We start from the raw sequence: 26,813 nt of genomic DNA, 5'->3' as shown, positions 1-26,813 counted from the left end.
CCCAGATCGTGTCGGTGACTTAGGCCCCAGAAAATGGACCAACCCCTGCCCCCCGCCCTTCTAGTGCAATGGGAGGCTCCCACCCGCTCCCAGGGACCTCACAGGCACAGCCACAGCCATTTCCAACCCTTTATTGGGGCTCTGTCAGCCCCAAATAAATATAATACATTAAACCCAGAGCTGAGGGCATCGTGCACCCCAGAGGCACCCCCCACAACCCCAGCTGGGCAAAATAAGTTAGCGGGGGGCCTGCCGAAAGCCAGGCCAGCTCCCTGGCTAGGCAGGCGATGGCAGCTGGACTCGCACACGCTGATCTAAAGTGCATCTCGGTTCTGTGGTCCCCATGTCTGTGTGGCCCCTGGCTGGGCCACTGGGAGGGGCGGGCGGGAGGCTCCCGGCGCTCACACCGTGCCAGCAGTGGCCGCCGAGGCTCTGTGTCCATCTGTCCGTTAGGGGGGTCGGCCACATGGCTGGGTGTCCTCAGGAGAAGCTGTCGTCGGGCCGTGGCTGGGAGTCGAAGGGCGGGTCTGAGACCGTGATGCCTTGATGCAGCTTCTCCAGAGAGAACTTCATCTGGGAGGAGGAAGTGGGCAGGGTAGGGGGTGAGTACCGGCAGGGGTGACGTTCCTCCCCTTCATGCAGTTGAGGGACTGGGCAGGGTCCAGAGAGGCCACATCCCCTGCCAAGGTCACCCTGTGACAATAGCGGAGCCACACTGCACCCAGTTTAACTTCCAAGGTGCTGGAGATGGAAGGGGCCCAGGTGGCCCAGGTTCAAGTTGCAGCTCTGCTACTTACTGGGTAGCCTCGGGCAAGCCTCTTAACGGTCCCAACGTCCCCCAGCTGAAAGACAGGTCAGTCACAAACCTGCTTCACAGGATTATTTCAGGGATCCGATGGGCAAACACCTGGCACTTGGCACACAGGAAGTGCCTGATGCACATCAGCTACTCTTGTTCCCCGCTGTGTGACCTTGAGCAAGTCTGAACTTCCCAGACCTTAGCACCCCCATCTAAAAGATGGGGAATAACAAGAGCATCCCTCTCATATAGGCTGGCCACGAAGAGCAAATCAGTGGGTCACAGCAGCACATGGAACAGTCCAAATCAATCTGTGGCTGCTGCTAACAAGTCTATGAAGTTGACCCTGTGCCCTCGGCAGTTAAGGGAGGAAAATAATGGGACTTTAACTCGGGATGGGGAGGCCCTGCCATCCCTCTCTGTGAGTGACGTGACCCCAGCCTCAATGCCTTTCCACCCTGTTCTGCACGGCCCTTCCTAGCACGAGCGTCTCCCCGCAAGTATGACTTCAGGGTGCAACGAGGCCCCTAGAGGCGACTCCATATCACGGTCTACGGTGACCACACGTGATTTCACCATTACCCACCAACTTGGGCTCTGATACCCTTGGGCGTCCAGCCAATGCCAGCCAGCTCTCAGCTTCCCACACACCCCCCTCCCACCTAAGGCACTAATCCAGGACCTGACATTTATGCTGACCCACCACCACATGAATTGGGCACCTACTGTGTGCAGGCACTGGGTTCACACTAATGACAGCAAACGCGTGTACAGCGTTCACTCTGAGCTTGACGTTGTTCGTACGTGAACTCACTTGATTTTCACAACGGTCTTTGAGGGAACAGCAATCATTGTCTCGCTCGCAGAGGAGGAAGCCAAGGCTGGCAACGGTGAAGTCACTCGCACAAGGTCACACACCAGAATTTGAACCTCAACATCTGAATAGATGCTGCCACCGCACTACAGACAGTGTCTGGAGCAACCCCTTCTGGAGATCTGACCCCAGCATCCTCTGGAGAAACTCTTTCCCACCTTCACGTGACCCTAATCACCCCACAGCGGCCGTGGGGTTCAAGGATGAAGCCTCGCCTACCCCCGGCCTCTCTGACTGGCTCAGGGACGGGCCTGTGACCCTAGCAGCCAGTGAGAATGAACGCTTTCCTTTACATGTCAGCCTAGAGCTGCAGGTACCACCCTGGTCAAGGGTGGGAGAGGAGGATGCCCAAAACAAAGCCAGCCCTGGGGGTGAACAGAGTCAAGAGATGGAATGAGGGTGGCTGGATCCAGCCATGCCTGAGGTCAGACACCCGTGGATATTTTTCCTGGGACGAGGGCCAATTCTTTCTCCGATTTGTCCAGCAACCCCGGGAGCTGGGGACTATGAATGGCTTCCTCATTTTACGGAGGAAGAAACTGAGGCCCAGATGTGTCTGCCACATGGTGGGATCTGACCACAGGGCCCTTCGGCCCCAAAGCCGCACCTCGTCTAGGAGCTCCACGGAAGCCCTCAGGATCTGCCTCCACTTGTGCACCTCGACGCTGTGGAACTGCTTCTGCAGGGCTAGGATCTCCGCCCACTCCGTGGCCGTCTGGGGGAATTTGCTGTAGGGGATGCAGGGCTTGAGTGGGGCGGTCGCCTTTCCCAACCTACCCAAGTTCCCAACCCCCTCAGGCCACCCACTCACCCCTTGGCCAGGGCCAGACTGTGCCAGGACTCGAAGGTATGGGCCGTCCTTTCCAGAGACCAGAGGCGGTAAAAGAGGAGGACATTGAGGGCGATGAGGACGATGAGGCTGAGGGCAGGGGTCAGAGGTCAGAGGTCAGAACCAGCACGCAGACACTCCCATAAGTCAGCACCCACACAACCCCACCTCGAAGGAGCACCACAATTACCCCCTTCTCAGAGGAGAAAGTGAAGGTTCAGAGAGGGTGAGACACACGCCTAGGGTCACACAGTCCACAAGCAGCAAAGTCAGGGTTCAAATCCGGGCCTGACACCCACACCCCCTAACTTGCACAGCAGGCTGCCTCACTGGGAGAGCTGGGGGCACTGAGTGGGGAGAAGGGGCTGCGGCTGGGACTGAGGCGAGGGGTGCCAGGGATGCGGGATGCGGGGCCCTACCTCACACAGATCCTGAGGCGGCAGCAAGGGGGAGACAAAGAGGTGAGAGCCGCCCAGCCCTGAGAGCCGCCCCCGCCCCTCCGAAGCATGCTGCGCTGCCCCGCTCTGGACTGCCCGTGCTGGGAAACTGAGGCCCAGAGTGTGTGACCAAGCTGACTGTCACTCCCCAGGGTCTGCTGGGAGCTCGGACCTCACTTCCAGGTCCTCGGAGTGCCCTGCCCCCCACGTCCCCTACCGCCCCCCAGGCCTTTGTGCACGTTAGCATCCCCACCTGGGCTCTCTGGGTTCTCAGCTCAGGAATCCTCCACTGTCCCAGGAAGCCTTCCCCTGCCTCCCACAGCTTTCCCGTCCCGGCCCTGTCCCCCAGCACTCTGGCCTGGTGTTAGGTCCGTTAGTCACTACCGTGAACCCAGTGTCACCAAGGTTAGGGTTGGGTACAGAAAGTAGGAATGAGGTGTGTCAGTGACAATGCTCCTTTTCCGTATCTCTCCTGGAGCACCTCATTCCACCTCCTTTGGGTGCCTGCTCCCCCAGAATGCCCTCCCTGCCCCCTGGGTGAGGGCAGGCCCTTCCGACCTCCCAGAGCCCCCAGGGCTTCCCTCTTCCAGCAGGACACGCTTCTCCATGACCCACTGAGCAGCACACTGTGTAAGGAGCTCTGGGCACCTTCCAAACATCCTCTCCTTTCGTCTTTGCCCGGCTAGGAGGTGTGCCCATGCTCCCGCTTCAGGAGAGGCCCAGAGAGGCCAGGCACCTGCCCGACGTCACACAGCCAGAATACAGATCCAGGCCTGGGTGACCCCAAAGCCCGGGCCCCTTACTCACACGACGCTGATGAGAACAAGGGCGCTGGGGATGCCTGCCCCGGGACCCTGGTCCACGGACGGTTCCGAGAAGCGCGAGCTGAGGGAGCCTGAGGAGAGCACCACAGAGTCAGACAGACCCATCCCGGCATGACCCCCCCGAGCCCCGCTCCTCCGCCTGCCCTGCCCAGGCCTGAGGGGACACACCCGAGGTGTGCATGCCAGCCCGGGCACAGGGGTCAGGGTCCGGGTGCTGGGGCCCATCGCCGTGACCCCTCCAGCTCAGGGGCCGCTTCCGCCTCCGCAGGCCTGACAGCAATCCCCGGGCATCCTTCCCGCCTTCCTCCAGGGACAGCTTCTCGGCTTTGGCAAGCTCTCGCTCTGTGGACACAGGAGAGGCCTCTGCACGGCTGCCCCTCGCCAGGCTCCGAGCCCGTCCCTGCCCTGGCCAACCTCCGGCCCCTACCCAGGTGGTGGAAGTAATCTTCGATGCCACTCCACGAGTTCTTCTCGATGAGTGACTTCACAAGGCTCCAGGGCTGTTTCCGGTAGCGGATCTCAGAGGACACTCTGGGGTTGGGGAACAGGGCGAGGGGGTCGGGGTCTGACTCCAACCTCGCAGCCCCACTCCCCAGGGGGAGCTCTCCTTCCGCCAATTCAGAGAGGGCCCGTCGTCACCCACAGACACACACCTTGACAAGTCTCCCGACCTTAGCAGCGCCCACCCACGCCGGCAGCTGACCCCGCACCTCCTTCCCGACTCTTCCATCCTGCCGCTGTGCCCCAGCTCCACACGGAGTCTGAGACAGCTCAGCACATCCCACTCCTGATCTTCCCCCGAAACCTATTCCTCCCCACCTTCCCCATCGCAGTCAATGGCAGCTTCATCCTGCTATTGGCTCAGGCTGGACACCCCCAGGTGCTCCTGACACGTCTCCCCAAGAGAAGGGATTGTCTGGTTTGCTGCACCCCCACCGCCTGGAACAGTGCCAGGCACAGAGCACATAACCCACAGCCAACAAACAACTAAACCGATCACCGTGCACTCAGTCACTCGCCTCCGGCTCAAACCCCTTCCACGGATGGGGGAGAGGTCCCCGGGGCTGCCCTCGTCTACCCTCCACTATTCAGGGTTCAGAGAACTCAGGGACTCAGAACGTCTGCTCCTCTGCGGTGGTAACCCACGTCGTGCTGTGGGCTCGGGGTGGGGACAGAAGGGCGGGGACCCCGGGAGCAGCAGGGTGGCCAGTGAGGGGCCAGGCTGCCGCTTACCGGAGTCGGGCCTTGTTCCGGGCAAGGCCCAGGATGCAGTAGCGGTGGGCAGTGTAGAAGTAGTCCTGGTAAGGGATGCCCTGCGTCAGCACCTCGGAGTCCACCACACATGCGCCTGCCTGCGGGCCGCGCCGGAATAGCGTCTGCGGGGACGAGGAAGGAGAAAATGGTCAGGGGCACGCCACCCGGCCACGCCACCCAGCCCGCCGCTCTGCCTGGCCCACCTGTGTCTCCACCACAGAGGCGCTCTTGGGGCCCAGCGGGTTGCTGATGGGAATGGTGTAGGTCAGCACTCGGCGCTGGTGGCACTTGCTGTCCCCGCTCCAGGGACTCAAGGTCACATCTGGGGGAGGCAGGAACAGGATGAGGAGACCATTCTCCAGTTTCTGCCCACAGGCCATAGGAGAAAGCCTTTTCGGGTAGTTCCGGTTCTCTCGGGACTTGCCCCCAAACCCACCCCACCTCCAGGCCCCCCACTTGGTGTCTACCCCACCTTCCTTCTAGACACCTAAAACTTCAGATGTCGGTAATTCAGAGCTGGGACTTCTCCCTACACTTCTCACCCATCCTGGGGCCTTCTTGTCCACTCTTGCAGCCTCAGCTTCCCTCTCTGTACCAGTCCAGGTTTCTCCCCTGAGCCTCAGACCTAGGGTCCTGTGACCTCCTGAACACCTTCTCTTGGAAGTTCTCCAGATACCTCACACCCACCAGGTCCCACGCTGGCTTCCGCATCCCCCTCAACCTCCCCTCCTCTCGGGGTGCCATCGCAGGGGCAGCCCCACCATCCCCCAGGCTCCCCCCGGAGGCCTGGGCCTGCCCTGGACACTCCCTCCCCTGGGTATCCACTTGACCTCATGAGCATCGCTCCTGCTTCGGCCCACCCCTGCCCACCCAGGGTCCCACTGCAGCCCCCGGGAATTTCTGGCCTCAGTCTCCACCTCTGAGGTCCAGGGGGTAGCTTCTTAAAGCCAAGCTTGTGCCCTGCCCCTAACCTGCCTAGAATACTCCCTGGCTCTCCAGGGCCTCTGGACAGAATCGGAGTTCGTCAGTCTGATGTGTCAGTCTCTCCGGGACATAAGCATAGTTTTGAAGACCGTGGGGCCCCAACTCAAGGCCCAGTCTTACTCATTCTGCAGGGGATTTACATGGTTCATTTCCATGGACAGAGGAAAAAGAAACAGAGGAAAAAGAAACAGGTAGAAAACTACCTTCTGACTAGCCCCTCCCCGGCCTGAATCTTTCAACTGGTCCCACAGTCAACCCTTCCACATCACCTGACGCTGGGGCTCCACCTCACCACACCTGGCCACAGAGGCCCGGCCTCAAGGGACTCTCCCAGCGCCTGCCTCTGGTCTCAGGACCTCTGCAGATGCCTTGCTGGCCTCCTGGGTTTCTCCTCCATCTGCTCCCCCTTCCCCAGAAGAGTTCCTCCTTCAGGCCTTGGTCTCAATTTCACATCCTTCCAGCTGCTTTTCTGGATACCCCTCAGATCACAGCTACCCCTCTGACACTCACAGTCTCGGCACATCTGTGACTTATTTGTGTACCTATTTACCTTCGTTCTCACGAGATTCTCGAGTTCATCTGGCCTGGCCTCTGCACAAATCTGACAGACTGGGCACTAAAGGTGTGATCGTGAACTTGTATTTATTAAGCGCTCACTATATACTACCATTCTAAGACACTTTTCTAGCATTAACTCACGTAGTTCGTAGGAGACCTGGATACAACAGGTACTATTATCACACCCCCAACATACACAAGAAGAAACTGAGGCAGAGAGGCTTGAAACCCGGCGCAAGGCCACTCAGCTAGTTAAGAGGCAGAGCCAGTCCGGTCTCACAGATGCTGCTTCTAAGCCCGCAAGGGCGCCACATCTGCACAGCAGCCACCGGCTGTCTCCTGCTTCCTCCTCCCCACCCCCGCCCCGTGCCTGTGCAGCCTCAGCCCCCTGACCTGTGAACTTGCACTGCTGCAGGAAGCCCTGCAGGAAGGGCGAGTCCGAGAAGAGCATCTGCTGGAGCCGCTCGGCACCCACGTGGAAGACTGAGTTGATGAGCAGACGGCCAGAAAGGTCAGGAAGCAGGGCGGCCAGGTCAGCTGGGTGACGGAGAAGGGCAGTGGATGACGCATTCCTCCCACCTCGGAACGGCTCTGGGTGGCTGCCCCCTTCCACTCCCAGGCCTCGTACGGTGGACGGACAGACCCACCCTCCAGGGCTGAACGCAAGTGGAGCGCCCACTGCTCGGCCCCTTTCAGCCACAGGCTGGCTTTAGGGTGGGCATGTGCCCCAGGGTCAGCCAGTCAGGATTGGTTCAGGGGTGGGCCTGGGCTCTCAGCCACAGTGATCGGCTCCGGGCTGGGCTTGTTGCCCAAGTTGGACCAAACAGAGCCAACCCTAGAGCTTCTGGTGCAGCCCCTGGGAAAAGCGTGCTTTTTCTCAACTAGGCTTGTCTGGGGCGGGGCTGGGGCTCTCTGTGCCCCCACAAACACAGAGGCTACCTGTGAACGAAGCTGGCACAGAGAAAATGGAAATAGTCATAATAATAACAACAACAGCAGCCAACACTAACGGGCCTGAGCTCTTTGCGGATGTTAACTCATTTTAGCGTCCTTAACACCAACCCTATGAAGTAGGTATGATTATTGCCAACCCCACTTTTCAGGTAAGTAAAATAAGTCTTGAAAGAGATTAAACAATTCGCCCAAGTTACACAGCTAGGAAGCTGTGTAGCCAGAAATTGGACCTCGGCAATCTGGCTTCAGAGTCTGTGTTCTTATCTGCTCTGCTCTGCTGCCTTCAAAGCACCGCTAAAGACACACAGATTTCTAACACCGCCATCTGTATGCCTTACCTGCCTGCCCACCCCCTGGATTTCAGTCCCACGAGCCAGCAAATCCCTTGCTAACGCCAGCCTGTGTAAGGTTTATCACACATAACCGAAGAGAAGGACTCGGGCCACCTGTCTCACCTTCCTCCCCTGTGGACGAGGAGGAGTTACTCGTGTCTGTCAACAGTTCCTCACTGGGCAGCAGGTCCAAGGGGCCCAGGGAGGTGGGCCCATCAGGCGGGGTAGGCTCTGCGCTCGGGGGTTCAGCCACCGGCGTCACTGTCTGGCTGGAGGAGGCGTCGGGCTGGCTGTCCGTCTGCTCCTCCTTGTCCTCCTCTGCCTGCAGAGAAAGGGCTTAATCCAGCTTTGTCCCACCGCCATTCCAGCCCGAGGGCCCCCGTGTACCTGCATTGGCCGTAAGGACTCAGCGCTGTAGGGAAACCAACGCTGGAGGGTCACGTGGGCACGTAAAGCTTCCAGCTGAGCATGTCACAAGGGGCCCTGGGGCTGCCCGGGTAAGGGCCCCCCTCAGTCCCGACCAGGCCCATCTTGGGTGCCTGGGCCATAAGCCTTCTGATGCCCCTCCTGCCCACTGGTCCATCCTGTCCATGCCTTGTCTCCTACTTCATCTGTCCATCTGTATATCCATCTGTCTGTCCATCCGTCCATCCATCCCTTGCTTCTTCTGTCTCTTAGCTTTTCCCTGTCTGTCTGCCCTTGAGCTGATTGCTCTCATTCCCCGTTTTCTCTGCTATCTTTTCAGGTCCATCCCATCCCTCCATCCATCCCCTCCCCACCGCCCCCCTCAGTCCGTCCCTCTCCCTGACACCACCACCCGCCTTCCCCTCTCTCGCCATCAGCATCCTCTCTGTCCCCCATCCTCCGCTCACCCCGTGGTCTGCATCGCTGCTGGCCCGGGAAAGGTTGGGGGTGATGCGGCCACGGCGCGAACCCACCGGGCTCGGCTCCTGGCTATTGTCAGCTGCCCCAGAGGGGGTGATGTCACTCAGGGCGATCACATCTCCCACTTCCTTGGGGTTCCTGTGGGGTAAAGGAGGGTGTGAGATGGCTGTATCTCTGAGACCCCCCACACCCTCCTGGTCGCCCAGACCGTACACCCACCTCAGTCCAGCCAGGACTCCCAGGAGCTCTGCACACAGCCCCTTCTGTCTCCCCCCACCCCAGGAGCCAGCCACCAGCCTCTGACTCACCCCAGACCGTTCAGCTGCAAGGGGCAGACATAGTCCTCATCCTCGCTGGTGAGGCCCAGCTCTGAGCCATAGCACTGATGCACCAGGTGCCAGAGCTCGCGGGGACTCAGCGTCTGGGCAGGCAGGACATGGGGTTGGCCTGAGTTTCCCTGGGCCCAGAACCCTTGTTCTGAGCCCAGTCCCCACCAGCCCTCCGACGCGGCGCTCCCCCGGCGTCCACAAGGGGGCAGCCCTCACCCAATCTGGCTCCGAAAGGTCCGGCACCAGGAGCCAGGGCCATCTGGACTTTCCCCCTGGGTCCTCACGATACTCCCGCGTCTACAGGTTAGCATCCCCAGACTTACAGAGGAGAATATGGGGGCCCAGGGAGGGGAAACCACGCGCTGAGGTCACACAGCTGACTGGGGGCGACCCAGGGATTCAAACCCAGCCGGACCCCAGAGCCAACGCACCCTCCGCCAGGCCATCCTGCCCCTATCTTCCTTAGTGCTCCTGGCCAGAGCGGCAAGGCCGACGACGAAATGGTAGTAAAAAGTTAAGAGCAGCAGCAGCAGGGGCGGCCATCCACTGAGTTGTTACCAGGCGCCAGGCACTCTTCCAACCCCCTCCCGCGCACTCACTGAATCTTCAAAAACAATTCTGTGAAGCGCTAACGCCGTCAGTTTAAGGCAGTGACGCTGAGGCGCAGAGGTGCTCAAGTGGCGGGGCTGAGATGGGTCCTGGGGAGGGGCCGGTCTGGCACCCTGGAGCTCACCATTGGACGGGTCTGCTGACCCGGTCAAGAGCTGACCCGACTGAGCACGGATTCTGGGCTCAGCCCTGGAGCTCTGGAGTAGGGAATGTCCCTATCTGAAGGGATTCAGCGACCTGCTGGTCACTCAGCTCCTCAGGGATGGGGCTGGAATCCCAGCGCTGGCAGGCTGGCTCCAGGCCCTGAGCTTTGAAGCCTCCTCTGCCCCCACCCTCCCTGGAGACCCTGCCGCTGCACTGTCCCTCCCCAGGCTCCTACTCCAGCACCCTGGCCCCTGAGGACAGGTGTGGCTGGAGCCGCCCCAAGGGGACAGGACAGGAGTGCAGCCAGAGAAGCAGGCTTGGCCTTCTGGGGTGCCGCAGGCCAGCAGGAGCAGCCTACCCGACACCTATCCACCCTCCCTCCCTGCCGGCAGAACCCCAATGTGTTTGGGGTGAGACTCTTCCCCACCCCTAGGGATAAATTATAACTGGCTTACATCGAGTTTTCCATCTTTCCTTTGCAACTGAGGGTGGTCATGTCACCCAGTTCTAGCCAAAGAAGTGCAGAGCCCTCCTTTAAAGGGGGTTTTCCCTCCCTGATAAAGGAAAGTCCCCTTTCTATCCACCTGTTTCTCCTTCACATCTGGGACACTCATGTGAGGGCATGATGCCTAGAGCTGTAGCAGCCATCTTGCAACCATGAGGCAAAAAGCATGTGGACAAAACATCAATATGCAGAGGGTGATAGTACGGAGGAACAAACAAGAGCTTGGGTCCCTGATGACATGGGGGAGCCCTCAAATCCACCCTGGACTGCCTGCCTCCAGACCTCTAGTTACATGAGCGTCAGCTGGATGTAGAACCTAACCGCAACAGGTCAGAACCCCAGCTCTGCCACACAAAAACCCTTGTGGCCATGAGCAGGTCTATTGCTTCGCTGGTGAAACAGGTAATAACCACGCTGCCTCGTAGGGTGGTTGTGAAGATAAGGTGAATTAAGTCATGTAATGCTCAGATCAGCGCCTGGCACCCAGTAGCACCATAAGTATTAGCTGTTATTATTACTTTATGAACTCAGTATGTTTGCTTAAAGCATGTTTGGTTGAGTTTTCAGTTACTTGCAGTCGACTGTATCCTACGTAAGCTCATGCAACCACGGTGGGCACTGTGGGAGGGTCTGCTCAGGCTGGCGCACAGCAGACCATCAGAAGGCGGGAAGTCCAGGGGCACCTGGGGGGCTCGGTCGGTGAGGCGTCCGACTCCTGATTTTGGCTCAGGTCATGATCTCACGGTTCGTGGATTCGAGCCCCACATCGGGCTCTGCGCTGATAGCTCAGATTGGGATTCTCTCTCTCCCTCTCTCTCTGCCCCTACACCGCTCTTATGTGCTCACTCTCTCTCTCAAAAATAAACTTTAAAAAAAAAAAGGGATGGGGTAAGTCTAAAAGCCCTTACTCAAAACCTGTGGGGCAAGATGTAATTCAAAATTAAGCAGTTTGGGGGTTTAAAAAAGCTAATACAGTGCCTATACTGTATATAGCAATACGGTATCAATAACGATAACTGTATTATGTTTAGTATTCAGTGCGGTATATACCAAAGGTTCTCAAAGTGTGGTCCAAGGATTTCTGGGGGTCCCCAAACCCTTCCAGGAGATCCATGACACCAAAATTATTTTCGTAAGTATGTTAAGTGCTACTAGCAATATGAGATGCTACTCGCTTTTGTCACTTTTATTCTCATACTGGTACACGGTGGAATTTTCCAGAGGCTACATGACATGGGATGCTGCCTTTTTCCAGGGGCCAATGCAATATGTGCTCCTGTATTCTTGTGTCTGAGAATTCCCCAGTTTCAATTTCTAATACAGTAAATATTGGTAGACATAGCCCACCTAAACAAAAGCTCTTTGGCGTCCACAATTATTTTAAAAGAGTATGAAAGGTTCCTGAAGCCCTACAGTTTGAGAATCACTGGTATATTCTATACTGGATAGATATTATAACTTTATATTGAATTCCAATTATACCTAAGGTGTACCTCAGTCATGCACATTGATATTTTTTGTCCTGAAACACATGAACAGTCACACTGAGATAAATGGAGGCCTGAGCTATACAAGAAGCACATGCGGCCATTTAAGTATAAATGAATTAAAACTTAAAATGCAGACATTCAGCTACACTATCCACTTTTCAAGAGTTCAATAGGCACATGTGGCCAGTGGCTACCATATTTTGACAGCATGGATGGAGAATACTTTCATCTTATTTATTTATTTTTTTTTTAACATTTATTTATTTTTGAGACAGAGAGAGAGAGAGCATGAACAGGGGAGGGTCAGAGAAAGAGGGAGACACAGAATCTGAAACAGGCTCCAGGCTCTGAGCTGTCAGCACAGAGCCCGACGCGGGGCTCGAACCCACAGCCCGCGAGATTATGACCTGAGCCGAAGTCGGACGCTTAGCCAACTGAGCCACCCAGGCGCCCCGAGAATACTTTCATCTTAGCAGAAACTTCTATCAGTGCTGATACAGACTACAAATAACCATGCTAGCTCAGGTGAGGTTTTGCAGCCACACATACAAAGATACCTCCCTCAGCTGAGAGCAGTTTTGATTTGTGGACAGTGAATAAAAGGCCATGGACGCACGTACATGTGGACAGGCCTGGCACTAGGGCCCGTGGTGGCCCCCTGGTGGAGTCCACAGATGCTGCAGGTACGGCAGGCCTGTGCCCATTCCCCAAGTTCTGGCCCTCCCGGCTCCATGATTTCCCCTCATCCCCCATCCAGGTCCCGTCCAGACCCACCTTCTCAAGCAGCGCATTCTGCCAGAGGCGGAAGATAAGCAGGAAGCAGCGGTCCCGGGCCCCAAAGGAGGTGAAGAAATGCTGCAGGAGAGAGAGGGGTGTGATGGGGTGGGGGACAGACATGGCCTGGATCTCCATCCTGATGCATCCGTTCATTCCGCCCTTCATTCACTCCACAGAATGTCTATCCTATGCCCAGCCTGGCAGTGGACGATGCTGGAGTCACTGTGTTGAGGACACGGCCCCCGGCCCTGCCCCCGGAACTCACAGCCCAGGGCGAGAGACAGGTATGGCCCAAAGTGGTTGGGCTGTGATGGGGTGAAGCCCAGGGCACCTTCCCAGTCTCCTTCGGCCAGTAGGGGTGGTCACCCAATCCATGTTTGACCAACAAAACACAAAGGGGAGTCGGCTGTGAAGTCTTCCCACCGTTCCCTTCTCCCTTTCTGAGTCATTAGTGGGAGGCAGCCATCTTGGGACCACGAGGCAACAATCATCAGGACAGAATGGAGTGTCAGGGGAGGCTTCCAAGGAGAGGGGGCATCTGAGTTGACAGATATGGGAACTCACGAGGGAAAAATTTTACTAATAATATTATGTCCGAGCAGCTATGTGAAAGGACAGACTGACTATAAGGACTGAGACGAGGGGCTGGTGTGGGGGTTCCAGGCCGGTGGTGATAGGAGCCCAGGCCAGGCCGGTGGAACGGCAAGGGGGTAAAGAGAAAGCGAGGGATCCGAGAGTTCAGGCTGCAGAATAAGCAGGGCTTGGGGCGGGAGGGGCTGGCTAAGACCAGTGACCACAGCCCCCCGAGCAGGTGGTCAGGCTCACCTTCTCGCTCTCAGTGCAGATCTGGATGGCATTGGGGATCAGCTTAGCTGTCTTTTCCTTCTTCAGACACGTCACTTCCTTCAGCTGGATGGAAATCTGAAGACGAAAGGCCAGTCAGAAGAGGCCAGGGCCCAGCCCGCCCGGAGCCCCTCCTTGACCCTGAGTCGGCTCACTGTTGTTTCCCAGCGGAAGATGTTGCTGTAGAAGCAGATCCAGTTCTCAGAGAGGTAGAGGCGGCCCTGGAGGAGGATCTCGCGCTGCAAGGCACAGGAGTAATCTGAGGCGGCCGAGGGGAGAGACGGCAGACACCCGAGTCACACACGCTGTGCTGGCCAGCGAGGGCGGGGAGAGGCGGGAGGGCAGAGCTGGGAACCCAGGGCCCGGCCCAGCACTGGGTCTGGGCGTCAGGACTCACCCACAATGAGGCGTTCAGCCTCAGGGAGTTTGCTAAACAGTTTCCGGAAGTCCTCATTCCGCTGTTTGTATGTGGGGCTCAGCATCTGGGGGAGTTTGGAAGGTGAGTACCCGGATGTGGGTTCACACCCCTACTTCTGCCCCACAAAGCCCCCAGAAGCCCCTGAGTCTCCTCATCCCCAGACAAGCTCTCTGCGGTTTCAAGTCTAGCTCACGTCTGGCCTCCACTGCCCATAACCCAAAACTAACCATGACGAGAGCTGTCATTCGTGGATTTCCACATAAGCCAGGCCCTGCAGCAAGTACCCACCAGCACCACGGACTCTTAGGGAGTGTTCCCTCCAGCCTTGAAAGGTTGGGACAGTTTCTCAGGAAACAGGCCCGGAGAAGTTAAACAGCTCACTCAAGGTCACACAGGAAGTAAGGAGCGGCACAGAATGTGACCCTAGGTCAGCTGGCCCCCGCACCCACTCCTTGACTGCTACAGCCTGGGGCTCCCGGCCCAGCACCTGCCCCCCTCCCTCGCTCCCCGCCAGCAAGCCCCCTGCCCAACACTTACACTGTACCAGCTCTGCATCTTCTGTAAGAGAAAGGAGCAGCGTCAGAATGAGCCCCTAACTCCCCCACCCTTCCACTTCTCTCCCCACCCGACCTGGGCTTGCACCAACCTTGCTATTGCGGATGAAGTTCCTGCCGCCCAGGCTCTGGGTGCTGGGGGTCCCAGGCACGCCACCCTTCTCTGAGGAGCTGTCTGACCCCTTCTCCACCATGGTGCCTGGTTCAGGCTCGGGTGGGGGCCGGCTTGAGGGCAAGAGCTGCAGCCGCTTACGGAGAGACGGGGAGCTGCTCGGCGTGCTCCGGCCGGAGTGGGGGGTGGTGCTGGGGGAGGAAAAGAGGGGCATCAGGGGGGAAAAACAGGCTAGGTGCGGGCACAGGCTTATTTTAGGAGGCCACACAGGAGCCCGCTGATCCCCACCCACAAATTTCTCTCCCCTTCTCGCAGGGTGACCGAGCAGTTCCCTAACTCTGCACCTCGGTGACTTCATCCGTGATCCAGGGGAGATAATACTTGTCCTCGTCTGCTTGTTTGGACAGTCAAGTCAATCAACACGTATAAAGTGCTTTTAGTAGAGCCTGGCATATAGGGAGGTCTATTTTTAAAATTAACTTATCAATTCATTTGTACGAACATTTATGGAGTAGCCACTCTCCAGTCTATTGCTTCAGCTAAAAAGCCTAAGCGTCTAATTTTTCCTGTTCACTCTTCATTTCTCATCTATCAGCAAGTCCCACCTGCTCTACCTCCAAGATCTACTTCAGTTATTTCTATTATGCCCATTTCCCCTGCTCCAGCACCCTAGCCCAGCCTCCACCCTCCCCCTCCCAGACACCACAGCAGCCCCGCCCTGGGCCCCCTGTCCCCATCCCCACCCCCCTGCAGAGGGTGAACCCGAGTCAGGTCAGGGACCTCCTTGTAAAGGCCGAGCCCCCCCCCCTTGGCACCCAAGGCCCTGCTGTGGCCTGTCACACCCTCGACTCCAGCCACCCCGGCCTCCTTTTTCCCTAAGCATCACCGACAGCATTCCCACATCAAGGCCCCTGCACTTCCGTTCCCTCTGCCCAGAACATCATTCCACAGCCCAGCCTAACAGACTCTGTCTTATTTGGCTCAAATGCTCCTCCTCCCCTGGGGGCCCAGCCCCACCGAAGCTCACCTCACACTACCTCAACTCTTGCTGTTGGCTTATTCGGTTTGCCTATTGTTGCCTCCAACTGTGTGGATTAAGGAGGTCTTGGTTGCCGCTGTGTCCCTGGCACCCAAAACTGTACCCAGCACGCAGTGAACTCCCAACAAACAATGGTGACTACCCGGACGATCTGTGCACCGGCTGGAGCGGGAGCAGCAGAGGGACACTTGGCTCTGTACCAAGACTCCGGCAAGCTCTCTGTATCATTACTTATTCCTCCGGCAACCCTGTGCACGTGACACTATCACCATCCCTGCTTTACAGAGGAAGAAGCTGAGGCATAAAGCAGCAAACCACTTGTCCAAGGAAACATGGCTGCTACTTTAAAAAAAAATTTGGCGGGGGGGGGGGGGGGGAGTGGCAGAGAGGGGGGGGGGCGGGGGGCGGGGCAGGGAGAGAGAGAATCCCAAGCAGGCTCCACACTGTCTGTGCAGAGCCCAATAGCCCAATACGGGGCTCGACCCCACGAACTAGGAGATCATGACCTGAGCTGAAATCAAGAGTCGGACACTTAACCGGCTGAACCACCCAGGGGCCCCTTGCACAGTTGCTTTAAGTCAGGGCAGGGTTCTACCTTGGGGGGCTTCTATCTACTCCATCCCAAGTCCCTGGACCACTCGGGGCTCCTCAGACTTCCCTCTCTTGCCTCCAAGCCTCCGCACAGCCGTTCTCCCAGTGGAGACTGCCCTTTGCCTTCTTCGCCTAGTGAATTCAAGTGCATCCTCCAGGATTCTTGCTCACCACCCCTCCCTCCTGGACAGAGCCTCCCTGCTGTGCGTCCCCATTCCCACAGACCCCTGGCAGCTCCCATCCTTTCCCGAACCACCGCACCACCGCCACTCTGCCTCTGCTTCCCCCATCCCAGCCCTGACTACTCCTGGGCTGTCACTGCCTGGTGACAGCTCCATTTCCTCCACAGGTCCATTAGCTCCCTGGTGGCCAGCCTGTTGTCCCGGTCACTGCTCTGTCCCCAGGATTGCTTGGACCAGGACCCAGGGTAGGCATTCATGTCACACTTGTGAATTTGTGGAAGAAAATTGTAAGTAAATAAATGAGATAGGTGGTGACCCAAGTGACTGCCGTTCCCCCGGACTACTGGAGCTGGCTTCTCCCAGACCTCCCTGACCCCTACCCCCTTCCCATGCTCTGCTCCCCACCTGCAGCCAGAGGGGGGCCTGTGAACACCTGAGTCAGGTGGGAACCCCCCCACCTCCCCGCTGTACCTGACTCCAGCTAAAAGCCCAGGGCTGGACCTTGTCATCAACCCCTTGCTCACTCTTCCCCAGCTCCTGCCTTGGCTGTTCCCTCTGCCCAAATGCCCTTCCTCCCAGATGTCTGGAGGGCTCCTGAGCCTCCTCAGGTGTCTGCTCAGTGGATGCTTCTCCAAGTCTCAACTCTCTATTGAAATCACACTCCCCGCCTCTCCATCCTCCTCCCTCTTCCTCTTTCTCCTCAGCCCTTCCCCCACTTGAACTTCTGGAATCTCTCTCTCCATGCTCCACAGGGGAAGGGGGTTTGTTTCCAGCTACATCCCTACGGCCTAGAACTAGGCACAGTAGGTGCTCCAAAAGCATCTGCTCCCTGTGGACTGAATGAATGGCTGACCCTCTCCCGCCCCTCAGGGAACCCAGATTCAAGCCAGTGTGAGACCTGCCCAACCCCTCAGCGACCCCCGGCCACTTGCTCCCTGTGTGACTTTGGGCAAGTGTCTGCACCTTCCTGTACTTCAGCTCCTTCCTGAATACAATGGGAATAATAATAGCGTCCACCTCACAGGGTTGTCTGGGGGAGAAAGTGAGGTAATATACAGTTGACCCTTGAACAGCATGGGCTTGAACTGCACAGGGTCACTTCTATGGGAAGTTCATTCAACAGATACAGTACACTCTTGTACATGTATTTTCTTTGTTTTTTTTTTTTCTTTCTTTTTAAGTAGGCTCCACGCCCAGCCTGGAGCCCAAGGTGGGGCTTGAACTCACAACCCCGAGATCAAGACCTGAGCTGAGACCAAGAGTCGGTTAAGACTGAGCCACCCAAGCGCCCCATTTTATGATTTTCTTAATACAATTTTTTCTAGGTTACTTTATTGTAATAATACAATATCGTAATAATATAATACAGTATATAATATAGACAGTAAACAAAATAACGTGTTAATCGATGGTTTAGGTTATCAGTAAGGCTTCAGATCAACAGGAAACTAAGTAGCTACGTTTTGGGGGAGTCAAAAGTTACACACCAATTTTCCACTGCGCGGCAGATCAGCCCTCCCTAACTTCTGTGTTGTTCAAGGGTCAAGCGCACATGAAGCCCAGCGCGTGGAAGGCACTCCGCTCTGATCAGTAGGGACTAGGGCTAAAATGAGGACAAGGACCGGCCATCGCCCCAGCACACCTGTGTCCAAGATGCAAACGCTGACCCCGACAGGCACCATATAAACACCTCAGCCTGGGACTCAGGGCCCAAACTGACCCCCAAGCTCCACCATTCACTAAGCATGCACTGAGCACGTGCCCTGTGCCAGGCACTGGGGACACAGAAGTGAGCAAAACGGATACCTTCCCTGCCTGCAGGGACCTGACATTCGGTTGGGGAACAGAGATGACCGACAAGAAAACGTGTAAACGAAGACGCTGATCTCAGACGCTGGTCTGTGCTATAAAGCAGCACAGCTCGCAGCACCGGCAGAGCAGGAAATTGTGAGAAATGCAGATTCGGGGACCCGGGACCCACCTCCAGGTGGGGCCCAGGAGACTGGTGCATGTTCAGGTTTGAGGACCACAGAAATAAATGAGGGCTAAGTGGGCGGGTGGGTGGAGTGCGGGGCACACTTGAGCTGAGCCTGAGGACAAAGGGCAGCTCTGGCAGGGGAAGGCTGTTTTAGGGACAGAAGCATGGAGTTCAGGGACAGGACAGAGCCTGGCAGGTCTGAGGAGGACTGAGGTGGCCAGCGGAGCTGGGGAAGGAGGACAGGAGGGTACAGGCCCACCTGCAGGCCCCGAACCTTGGTCAGGAGCTTGGGCTTCACCCTGAGGGCACTGGTGAGCTATGCAAGGGTTCTGAAGGAGGGGGTGACCACATTCCTCCCCTGTCTCATTTTCTCACCTCTCTACCCTAAAATGCAGACCCTCTCCCCTTGTCCTACCTTCCCACAGCCCCAGGTCTAGGGGGCTGGTCCTTAGGACTAGGTCAGTAACAGGTCCAATAACACACAGACGGGGCAGGTCTCTCACCCCCAGATGTGGCTCTTTGTAGGAGGAAGAGGAAGTGCTTGAGGGCAGGCACAGCCCTGAGGCTGCCCAACCAGACAGGCTGTAGCAGAGGGAAGGGAAGAGCCCGTCGTGGCTGAAGGACCGTTGGCGGGGGGAGGGGGCAGGGACTCGGAAGAGAACCGGGTTTTGCCCCTGCAGATACGGACTTCCGGGGCCTAAACAGCCCTGAGCTCTCGTCACAGAGGAACAGACGCACACGCAGGTGTGCATAAAAGGGAAACCTGGTGTGGGTCCCACACAGCCAGCATCACGGGCAACCGTACTTCCCCACGGTGCAAGAAGTCTCCCCCACCCCACACCATCCCGGACACGTATGCACACACACCACAGAGTCACAACCGGACACACAGGCAACTTACAGTGACACCTGGAGCCCACACATGGCAGCGGTATCAGGGTGTGTTACCCTCACGCAGGACCACAGTGTGCCAGCACTGACACACGCAGCTGCAGCGTGACAAGCACGCTACAGTCACAAAGTCCCAGACGTCACACACACATGCATGTGCGTGATGCATACATGCAGCTGCAGAGGGTCACAGAAACCATAGAAAGTCCCGGACAAATTACATGCACACATACAGCCTCGAGAAAGTCTCAAAGAGGTGAAAGCAAATCACATTCTACAGAGAGCGCCATACAAGTAGAACAGCCGCAGAGGAACAACGTCAGTAAATTTAAGTCACAGGCTCAGCTCGACTCTCCCGATGTTCACCAACTGGTGGGGAAGACAAAGGGAAGGCCTGCTCTAACGTGGCAAGGGATGGAAGTGCCAGCTATGTCACCGCCAGAGAACCCAGACACTCACAAAGCCATGAAGGACCCAGGAGGTCACGGCCACATCTTAATAGCACAGTGGCCAGGTATTGAAATTACGTGTGGGATGTGCTTTCTCAACTGCAACAGGGGAACAATGCCAGTTCTTACTGCTCGAGAGTCAAGGGTACACCCCAGGTCTCAGGAAAGAGGGTCCCAGGCCCACTAAAAGCCACAAGGGATTTCTTCCTCTTGCTCTTCACACACATAAAGCCCCAGAGTGTCTCAGCTGGACACACAAAGCCTAGGCACACGCAAAACTGCCACATATGAATACACTCCGGAACCTTCACACAAAGATGTAATCAGAGGTAAATTACAGGCACAACCCCCCAACCCCAGGGGGATCCAGCCACATATGCCAGGCCCCAGACACATAATGTCACATCTGGACACACACAGGTAACTTACATTTATACAAAGAGCTAATGCATTCAGAGATGAATTACAGGCACCCAGACAGAAAGTGACAGCTGTAAGCACCGTCCCAGACACGTACGCACACACACCACAGAGTCACAACTGGACACACAGGCAACTTGCAGTGACACCTGGAGCCACAGATGAAATGAGAGGAAAATTTCAGACACACACACTCAACCAGGGAGGAGCACAGCTGTCTGCACACTAGGAGACCCAGACACATGTACACACACTCCAAAGTCACAACCAGGTATGCACAGGTCCGACGGGATGTGATAATACTTCACACACTACGACCACAGAAGGTCACAGGCACACACGCAGAGCCCCCCCCCCCCCACTAGAGTCATTGTCAGACATCCTCAGGGAACTTACAGTAACACATGGAGCCACAGATGGAGTTTGACGTAAATTACACACACAGTCAAAGATGATGCACAGTAGGGATACAGGCACGCGTACACACATTTCCAAGACACCTACGATTCATACTGGAAAACATACCGGGCCCAGGGAGTAGGAGGTCAATTCTGGGCCCGCAATCCCAGAGAATTTCAGGCACCAGGCCCCCACCATCGACAGTCCGAGGCTCACGGAGCCCCGCGACAGACAAGGGCGGTGGGAGGGGGCCCAGACCGGGAGGGGCTGCTCACGGGCCTGCCCGGGGCTCGGTGGCTGTGTGGGGGCCAGCGGGGGCTAGAGTCCGCCCAGCCTCCACCCCAGCCCCAAAGCCCGGGGTCGGCCTTGCGCTCACCCCTCTCCTCCCGGGCCGCGGCCAGTTAGGCCGGGGCCCTCCCCGCAGGTCACGCTCCCCGCGGGATGAGCCCGGGACCCCCACCAAAGCCCCGCCACCCCGGCGCGTCGCGCCCCGTCAGTGACGAGAGAGCCCTGGAGCCTCCCCGCCTTCAGCGCCCTGCCCCCAGGGCGGCCCCGGCCCCCTCCCCGCCCCCACCCGGTCGCCCGCCACCCCCCACCTCGCCGACCCCGCGAGCCCCAACCCCCAGCCTCGGCTCCGACCGCGCTACCCGCAAGCCGAGCGCGCGGAGCCGCCGGCCAGCCGGCCGGCCCGGTCCTCCCGCCCGCCCGCCCGCCGCGCCCCGGTCCTTACTCAAACATGGATGCGGCGCGGCGGGCGCGCCCGGCCGCAGGGCACGGCCGGCCGAGCGGGGATGGGCTGAGCTGGGCGTCCCCGCGGGGCACCTGCCTCGCCTTCCGCGGCCGCCGCCCCCACCCGACCGCGCCGCCCGCCGCCCGCCGCCCGCGGCCCGCACAAAGGCCGGAGCCCCGGAGCAGCGGGAGCCGCCGCAGCGTCAGCTCACCCCTCCCCCCCCCGCCCCCGCCCCGTCGCGTCACCGCGCCGCCCCCGCCTGCGCGGGAAGGGGGGCGGTGCGGCCCAGAGGGAGGGCCCTCGGACCCGGGCGGGGGAGGGGTGGGGGGAGGGGCGCGGGCCGGCACCCCGCGGCGGGGGCTGGCCTAGGCCCGGGAGGCCCGGCGGGCGCCGCCAGGCCCGGAGCGGGAGGCCCGCGGCCAGAGTTGGAGATGCTGGGACGGGGAGGGGAGGGGGGTGCACCGGGGGAGGGAGGGCGACGCGGGGAACCGAGAGGAGCAGCTGGGACGCCGGAGATACCGAAACAGGAGAGAGGAAGAGAAAAGATAGAGACTGAGAATCGGAGGAGGCAGAGAAACGAACAGAGGAGAGAGAAGGATAGAAAGGGGAACAGTTGATTCAAAGGAAACCCCGCCATGGCAGTGCCTTGGCACCGGCTGCGACCCTCTCCTCTGGTACCCGGAAAGGGTCTTCGGCTCCACTTCTGCCCCCGGCCGGGAGCTGCCGGCCGCCCGGGGCAGAACCAGAGAGGTGGGACGAAGTTTCTGGGAAGCGGAGGGGTGGGGGCTGCGAGCACCGAAGAACGGCCTCTGGCGGGAACGGGGTGGGGCCTGTAGGCCGCCTCCCTCTTCCCATCCGTTTCCGCCCCCCCCCCCGCCCCCCAGTGTTGGCCCAGGAGGTCCTCGACATCTGGGGACCCCTCTCCATCCCAGTCCCCGTCAGCAGACCAAGTTAGAATCCAGCCTGCCTGGCTCTTAGCTGTGTCGTGACCTTGGGCAAGTCACCCCAGTCCTGGAGATCCCACGAACTGTGTGGTAAGGGGCTTTCCCATGGGGCAACGCTGGGGTGGGGGACAGCAGCCCTTTCACAGATGGGGAAGCCCCTCCTCAAAGACGGGAAGTGGCTTGGCCCAGGTCACGCAGCGGGTAGGCTGCAGAGTTGGCCACAGCCCTGCTGTGACGCGGTAACCTGCGTCCATCCCTGTGGGGCAGTCTGTTGGTGTCCCGGGCTCCTTGCAGGAAGACACGGAAACGTGAGTCCCACCTCACAGCTCCTGGCCGGAGGCACCTCAGCACTCCCCACCCTTCCCTATGACATTCTGTTCCTAGTCTTGAAAAAATTCCATTCCCATCTCTCTCCGCACCTGTGCAGCATCTCCCCGCACCGCCCCCCCCCCCCCCCGCCCCAAAAGCCACTCCTCTTCTCCATTTTGGTGGATGGCCGGCCCAAAACTTCCATCTTCCCTGACCCCTCTGTTTCCCTCACACCTACATGCAATCTCTCAGCAATCCCTGTCCACTCCACCCACAGAATCTCTCCAGAATCTAAGGACCTGGTGGCCCTTGTCACCATTCTGACTTCACCTCCTCCTCCTCCTTTTTTTGCATTCCCTCCCACCACCCATTTTTCCTCTAGCTCACCAGACACCCCCACCCCTACCCGGGCCTTTGCACTTGCTGTTTGTTTCCTCTGTGTTCTTCTCTCGGACTTAGGGGCTTCTTCCACCATCCCCCTCTGTTTCATTGCTGCCGTTCTCTATACAGGTGATCCTTGAACAACATGGGTTTGAATTATGTGAATCCATTTACACATGGATATTTTTACAGTATAGTACTGCACCTGTATTTTGTCTGCTTTATGATTTTCTTAGAAACATTTTCTTTCCTCTAGCTTACTTTATTGTAAGAATACAGTATATAATACAGGTAACGTACAAAATACGTGTTAATTGATTGTTTATGTTATAGGGAAGCCTTCTGGCCAACAGTAGGTTATTAGTGGCTAAATTTTTGAGGAGTCAAAAGTTACACTTGGATTTTTGACTGAATGGTGGGCCAGTGCCTCCTAACCCCCCCATCGTTCAAAGGTCACCTCGACTTCTCTTTACCCGTTTCTTCTTTTGAAATACTTTTAAATTTTTGATTAGGGAATATTTATTTCAAACTGGAAAAAAAATAAAACAATCATCCCCACCATCCATAGACGGTAGATGTGGGTATTTTGCCATTTTCATTTCAGATCTTATTTTCTTTTATAAACTGTTACAGGCACAGCCAAAGGCCCAGTTCCCCATCCCTCCGTTCTCTGGTCTTACCCCCAAGGTACCCACCTCCCTGAAGCTGTGTTCCTCCCGTGCCCTTTCTCATCCTTTTTTTGACATCAGGATGCATCTATCAACAATATAGCCTATTGTTCAGTGTCTTTTGAAAGATACACACGATTAGTCTCCTACTGTATCATTTTGCAACTTGTTTTCTCCATCATCATTGTTTCTGAGTTTTCTCCACACTGATACACAGAGCTCTATTTCATAAACCTTAACTCTTATCTAGCATCCATTGTTAGAAGAAACCACAGTGGATATTTCTACTCAGAGCCAATATAGTTCTTTCTTCTTTTCCCCTTGCAGCCTTGAACTTTCAGTTCCTGTCTCCCTGTGCCAGAGGCAGCGTTTATTCACAGAAGTTTTGTTTAAGTTTCTTTTTTCTTTTTTTCCCATGAGCTACAGCAAGACATACCTTTTACACTGGTCTCCAGTACAAGAAGTACCTGTAATATGTATATAATATATATATAAATACATGTAATGTCACAAAAGTTGCAGGAAACCCCACTTAATTCACTATGCCTCATACATTGTATTTTAAATTCTACCCTATTTCTGTTTGGAAAAAGTTCTGTTCGCAACGCACTACCTTGGTTTCACGGCCCTTAAATGGTCACGATCCACAGTTTGAAAAACACCAGAGGGGCACCTGGGTGGCTTAGTTGGTTAAGCTTCCGACTCCTGATTTTGGCTCAGGTCACGATCTCAGTTTGTGAGTTTGAGCCCCGTGTCCGGCTCCACACCGTCAGCAGGAAGCCTGCTTGGGATTCTGTGTCTCCTTCTCTTTCTGCCTCTCTCTCTCTCTCTCTCTCTGTCTCTCAAAAAGAAATAAACATTTTTAAAAATTAGAAAAAAAAAAAAGGAAGGAGAAACACTGGGTGTGTCGAAAGGGGTGTCCCCTTAATAGGCGGTGCTCTGCTGAGAGCAGGGAGCTCAGAATCAGTTGTCTCAACACATAGTCCCAGTTGCCTGGTTTTATTTGTGTACCTATTTCACAACTTCAGTCCAACTGACCTTCAGCTCCTGCACCTGGACGGTGTCAGCCACCCTCGAGCACGAGTCCCTAGAGAGAGAGCACCTCTCTTTTGTCCCAACACCGGGGTCTGACCTGTCCTGGGGTAGACTCTCCAGGTCTGGGGTCCTCGGCAGCCGTAGGCGCTGGGGGGTCGGGGTGCAAGGGGGTGACTCTCCATCACTGGATGGTGTTATGTGAATGGAAGGCACCTCCGGGAGCCTCCAGGTCTCAGGGGATGGGCCCTCTGCCCTGCCATCTCGTGGCTGCTGGTTCTGCCACTCGGCTGCAGGGACTGATGAGTTCTGGACACCACCCTCCACCGATGGGGGCCAAGGCAGCTGGGGCAGGAGCTCAGCCATGGGAAGGGCTCCACCTGCCGGCTCTGGAGCCTTGGATAACTGCACAGTCTCTGGGGGAGAAAAAAGAGAGGTGAAGGGAAGGGCCCCTGTTGAAGCCTTGCCTCTCACCACCCCGCACTGCTCCATAGCCGAACTGAGGTTCAGAGCACAGTGTAGGGGTCAGAGAGGTCTGGGTGGGAATCCCACCTCTGTCACTGTCCTCTCTTCCTGACCCTGAGCCTCAGTTGCCTCTTCTGGAAACTGGAGATCCTGATGCCCACCTCCTATGGTGGCTGGGCTGCATCAGAGAGCTCTGACATGTGGGGTGCCCAGCCCAGGGCCTGGCACACAGTAAGTGCTCAGTGAACCTCTGTTTGTGCTCCTGAGTTGGGGTTTATTTTGTCTGAACATTCACCAAGGCCAAGCCCTGGGTTTTCTATACACCAGTCACCCTAGCTCCTTTCCACACACACCAGGCCAGGAAGGAGCCAGGCCTGAGCGGGCCCCAGAGGTCTCCGGGCCTAGGTAACGGCTGATCAAGCTGAGGAGACAGAATCCAGGATTTCCCTTCCCTGTTTGCTCAGCAATTGCCCCTCCCAAGACAAACAAAGGGAGGGTGGCCGGCTGTGGCCTCCTCAGCTGGGAGGAAGCCAGGCCAGTTCTTGCACCGCAGATGTGACATTACAGGCCACCTGGGTCTGCGGAGATCAAATCAGTGTCTGTCCACACGGCAGAACACAGCAAGGGCTGCTTGGTGTCCAGCTGCCCAGGGAGTAGGGAAGGGAGACCTGTGGGACCCAGAGAGGGTGGCCCCTGGCTTGGGGAAGAGACCCTGACCCTTACAGGCCAGGCCCGGACCCCAGGGTCCTTCCCAGGCACCCCAATACCCTTACCTTCTGGTTTCCTCCTCCTTCTGTTCCCACGGGGTTCGGACTTCCAGGATAAGGACAGGAGACCAGGCCCTTCCCTCCCCCCAGGAGTCCTGGCTGGACCGAAGAGTCACAACCTTGCGGCCAGAATAGCATGTCCAGCTGGAGTCGTGTTCCCCTCTGACCAGCTGTTCCTGGGAGAAGGGACAGAGTGGGGGTGGGGGCGCCCGTACAGAGGAGGGTGAAGTCAGCCGCCTTGTCTTGCCCTCGTGACTGCCCCACTGAGGAAGGGGCTGTCTTCCCTAGGCCTCTGCTGGTCCTTCTCTCCACAGGGTAGCTCCTGCCTGTCCCCCATTATTCCCCCAGAGCTGCTCCTCCAAGCCCAGGGGTCACCTCTGGGTGACCAAATCCGGGACGCTTTCCAGTCCTCATCTTCCCGCCCTGCTCTTAGAAGCCACAACCTGGGACAGCCCTCTTCCTTCTGGGAGCTTCTCTTTGCCTCTGAGATGCCGCAGTTTCTGCCTCTCCTCCCACCTCGCTGACAGCACCCCCTCACACTTTTGTGCACACCCCTCTCCGCTACCCTGTCTGGAGAAGCTAGTATTCCCCACGGCTCAGGTCTAGGCGCTTTTCTCTTGCTTTTCCATTTTTATTGCATAATAATTGACACATACTAACGAGTGTCTGCATCATAGACATGAGTTATAAATTATAACAGTAAATGGGCCCTTTAGCCCCCCCCACCCGATTCGAGAACCAGCACATCACTGGTGATTGCCTTAGGCTCCTCCCCCAGCCCACCCGGCTTCCCTTCCAGAATTCTCCATCACCCCTGCTGGACGGTCATCAACCCTTCACATTTTTAATAGTTTAAAATTATTTTACTTATTTATTTATTTATTTATTTTTATTTTATTTTATTTTATTTTTTATTTTATTTCTTTATTTCTTTATTTTATTTCTTTATTTTATTTATTTTATTTTATTTTTTATTTTATTTATTTATTTCTTTATTTTATTTCTTTATTTTATTTATTTTTATTTTATTTTATTTTATTTTATTATTTATTTTTTT

The 26,813-nt window shown here is 56.8% G+C and overlaps 1 protein-coding gene across 6 annotated transcripts; it reads right to left on the bottom strand.

The window, feature by feature from the left end:
• Positions 1-115: 115 nt before the first annotated feature.
• Positions 116-26,110, bottom strand: GRAMD1A (GRAM domain containing 1A). Of its 6 annotated transcripts, none has more exons than XM_047836757.1 (20): positions 25,763-26,110; positions 24,625-24,940; positions 14,492-14,702; positions 14,383-14,403; positions 13,825-13,909; positions 13,583-13,686; positions 13,410-13,505; positions 12,582-12,662; positions 9,039-9,151; positions 8,718-8,868; positions 7,969-8,167; positions 6,953-7,096; positions 5,221-5,339; positions 4,997-5,139; positions 4,191-4,294; positions 3,932-4,105; positions 3,747-3,834; positions 2,485-2,592; positions 2,281-2,401; positions 116-573 (listed from the first exon to the last, which is right to left on the bottom strand). In XM_047836757.1, exons 2-20 carry the CDS (start codon positions 24,888-24,890, stop codon positions 481-483), a joined length of 2,421 nt encoding a protein of 806 aa, XP_047692713.1. In that variant the 5' UTR covers positions 24,891-24,940; positions 25,763-26,110; the 3' UTR covers positions 116-480. The 6 variants fall into 6 exon arrangements, with proteins under 6 accessions (XP_047692713.1, XP_047692715.1, XP_047692718.1 ...); XM_047836759.1 differs by lacking the exons at positions 24,625-24,940; positions 25,763-26,110 and adding exons at positions 14,856-14,957; positions 21,191-21,357; XM_047836762.1 differs by lacking the exons at positions 24,625-24,940; positions 25,763-26,110 and adding an exon at positions 21,869-21,989.
• Between the last annotated feature and the right edge of the window lie 703 nt (positions 26,111-26,813).

Source organism: Prionailurus viverrinus, chromosome E2 (assembly GCF_022837055.1).
Source record: "Prionailurus viverrinus isolate Anna chromosome E2, UM_Priviv_1.0, whole genome shotgun sequence".
Taxonomy (NCBI): domain Eukaryota; kingdom Metazoa; phylum Chordata; class Mammalia; order Carnivora; family Felidae; genus Prionailurus; species Prionailurus viverrinus.
Note: the sequence above shows the minus strand (reverse complement) of the source record. Positions and strands in the feature narration are given on the sequence as shown.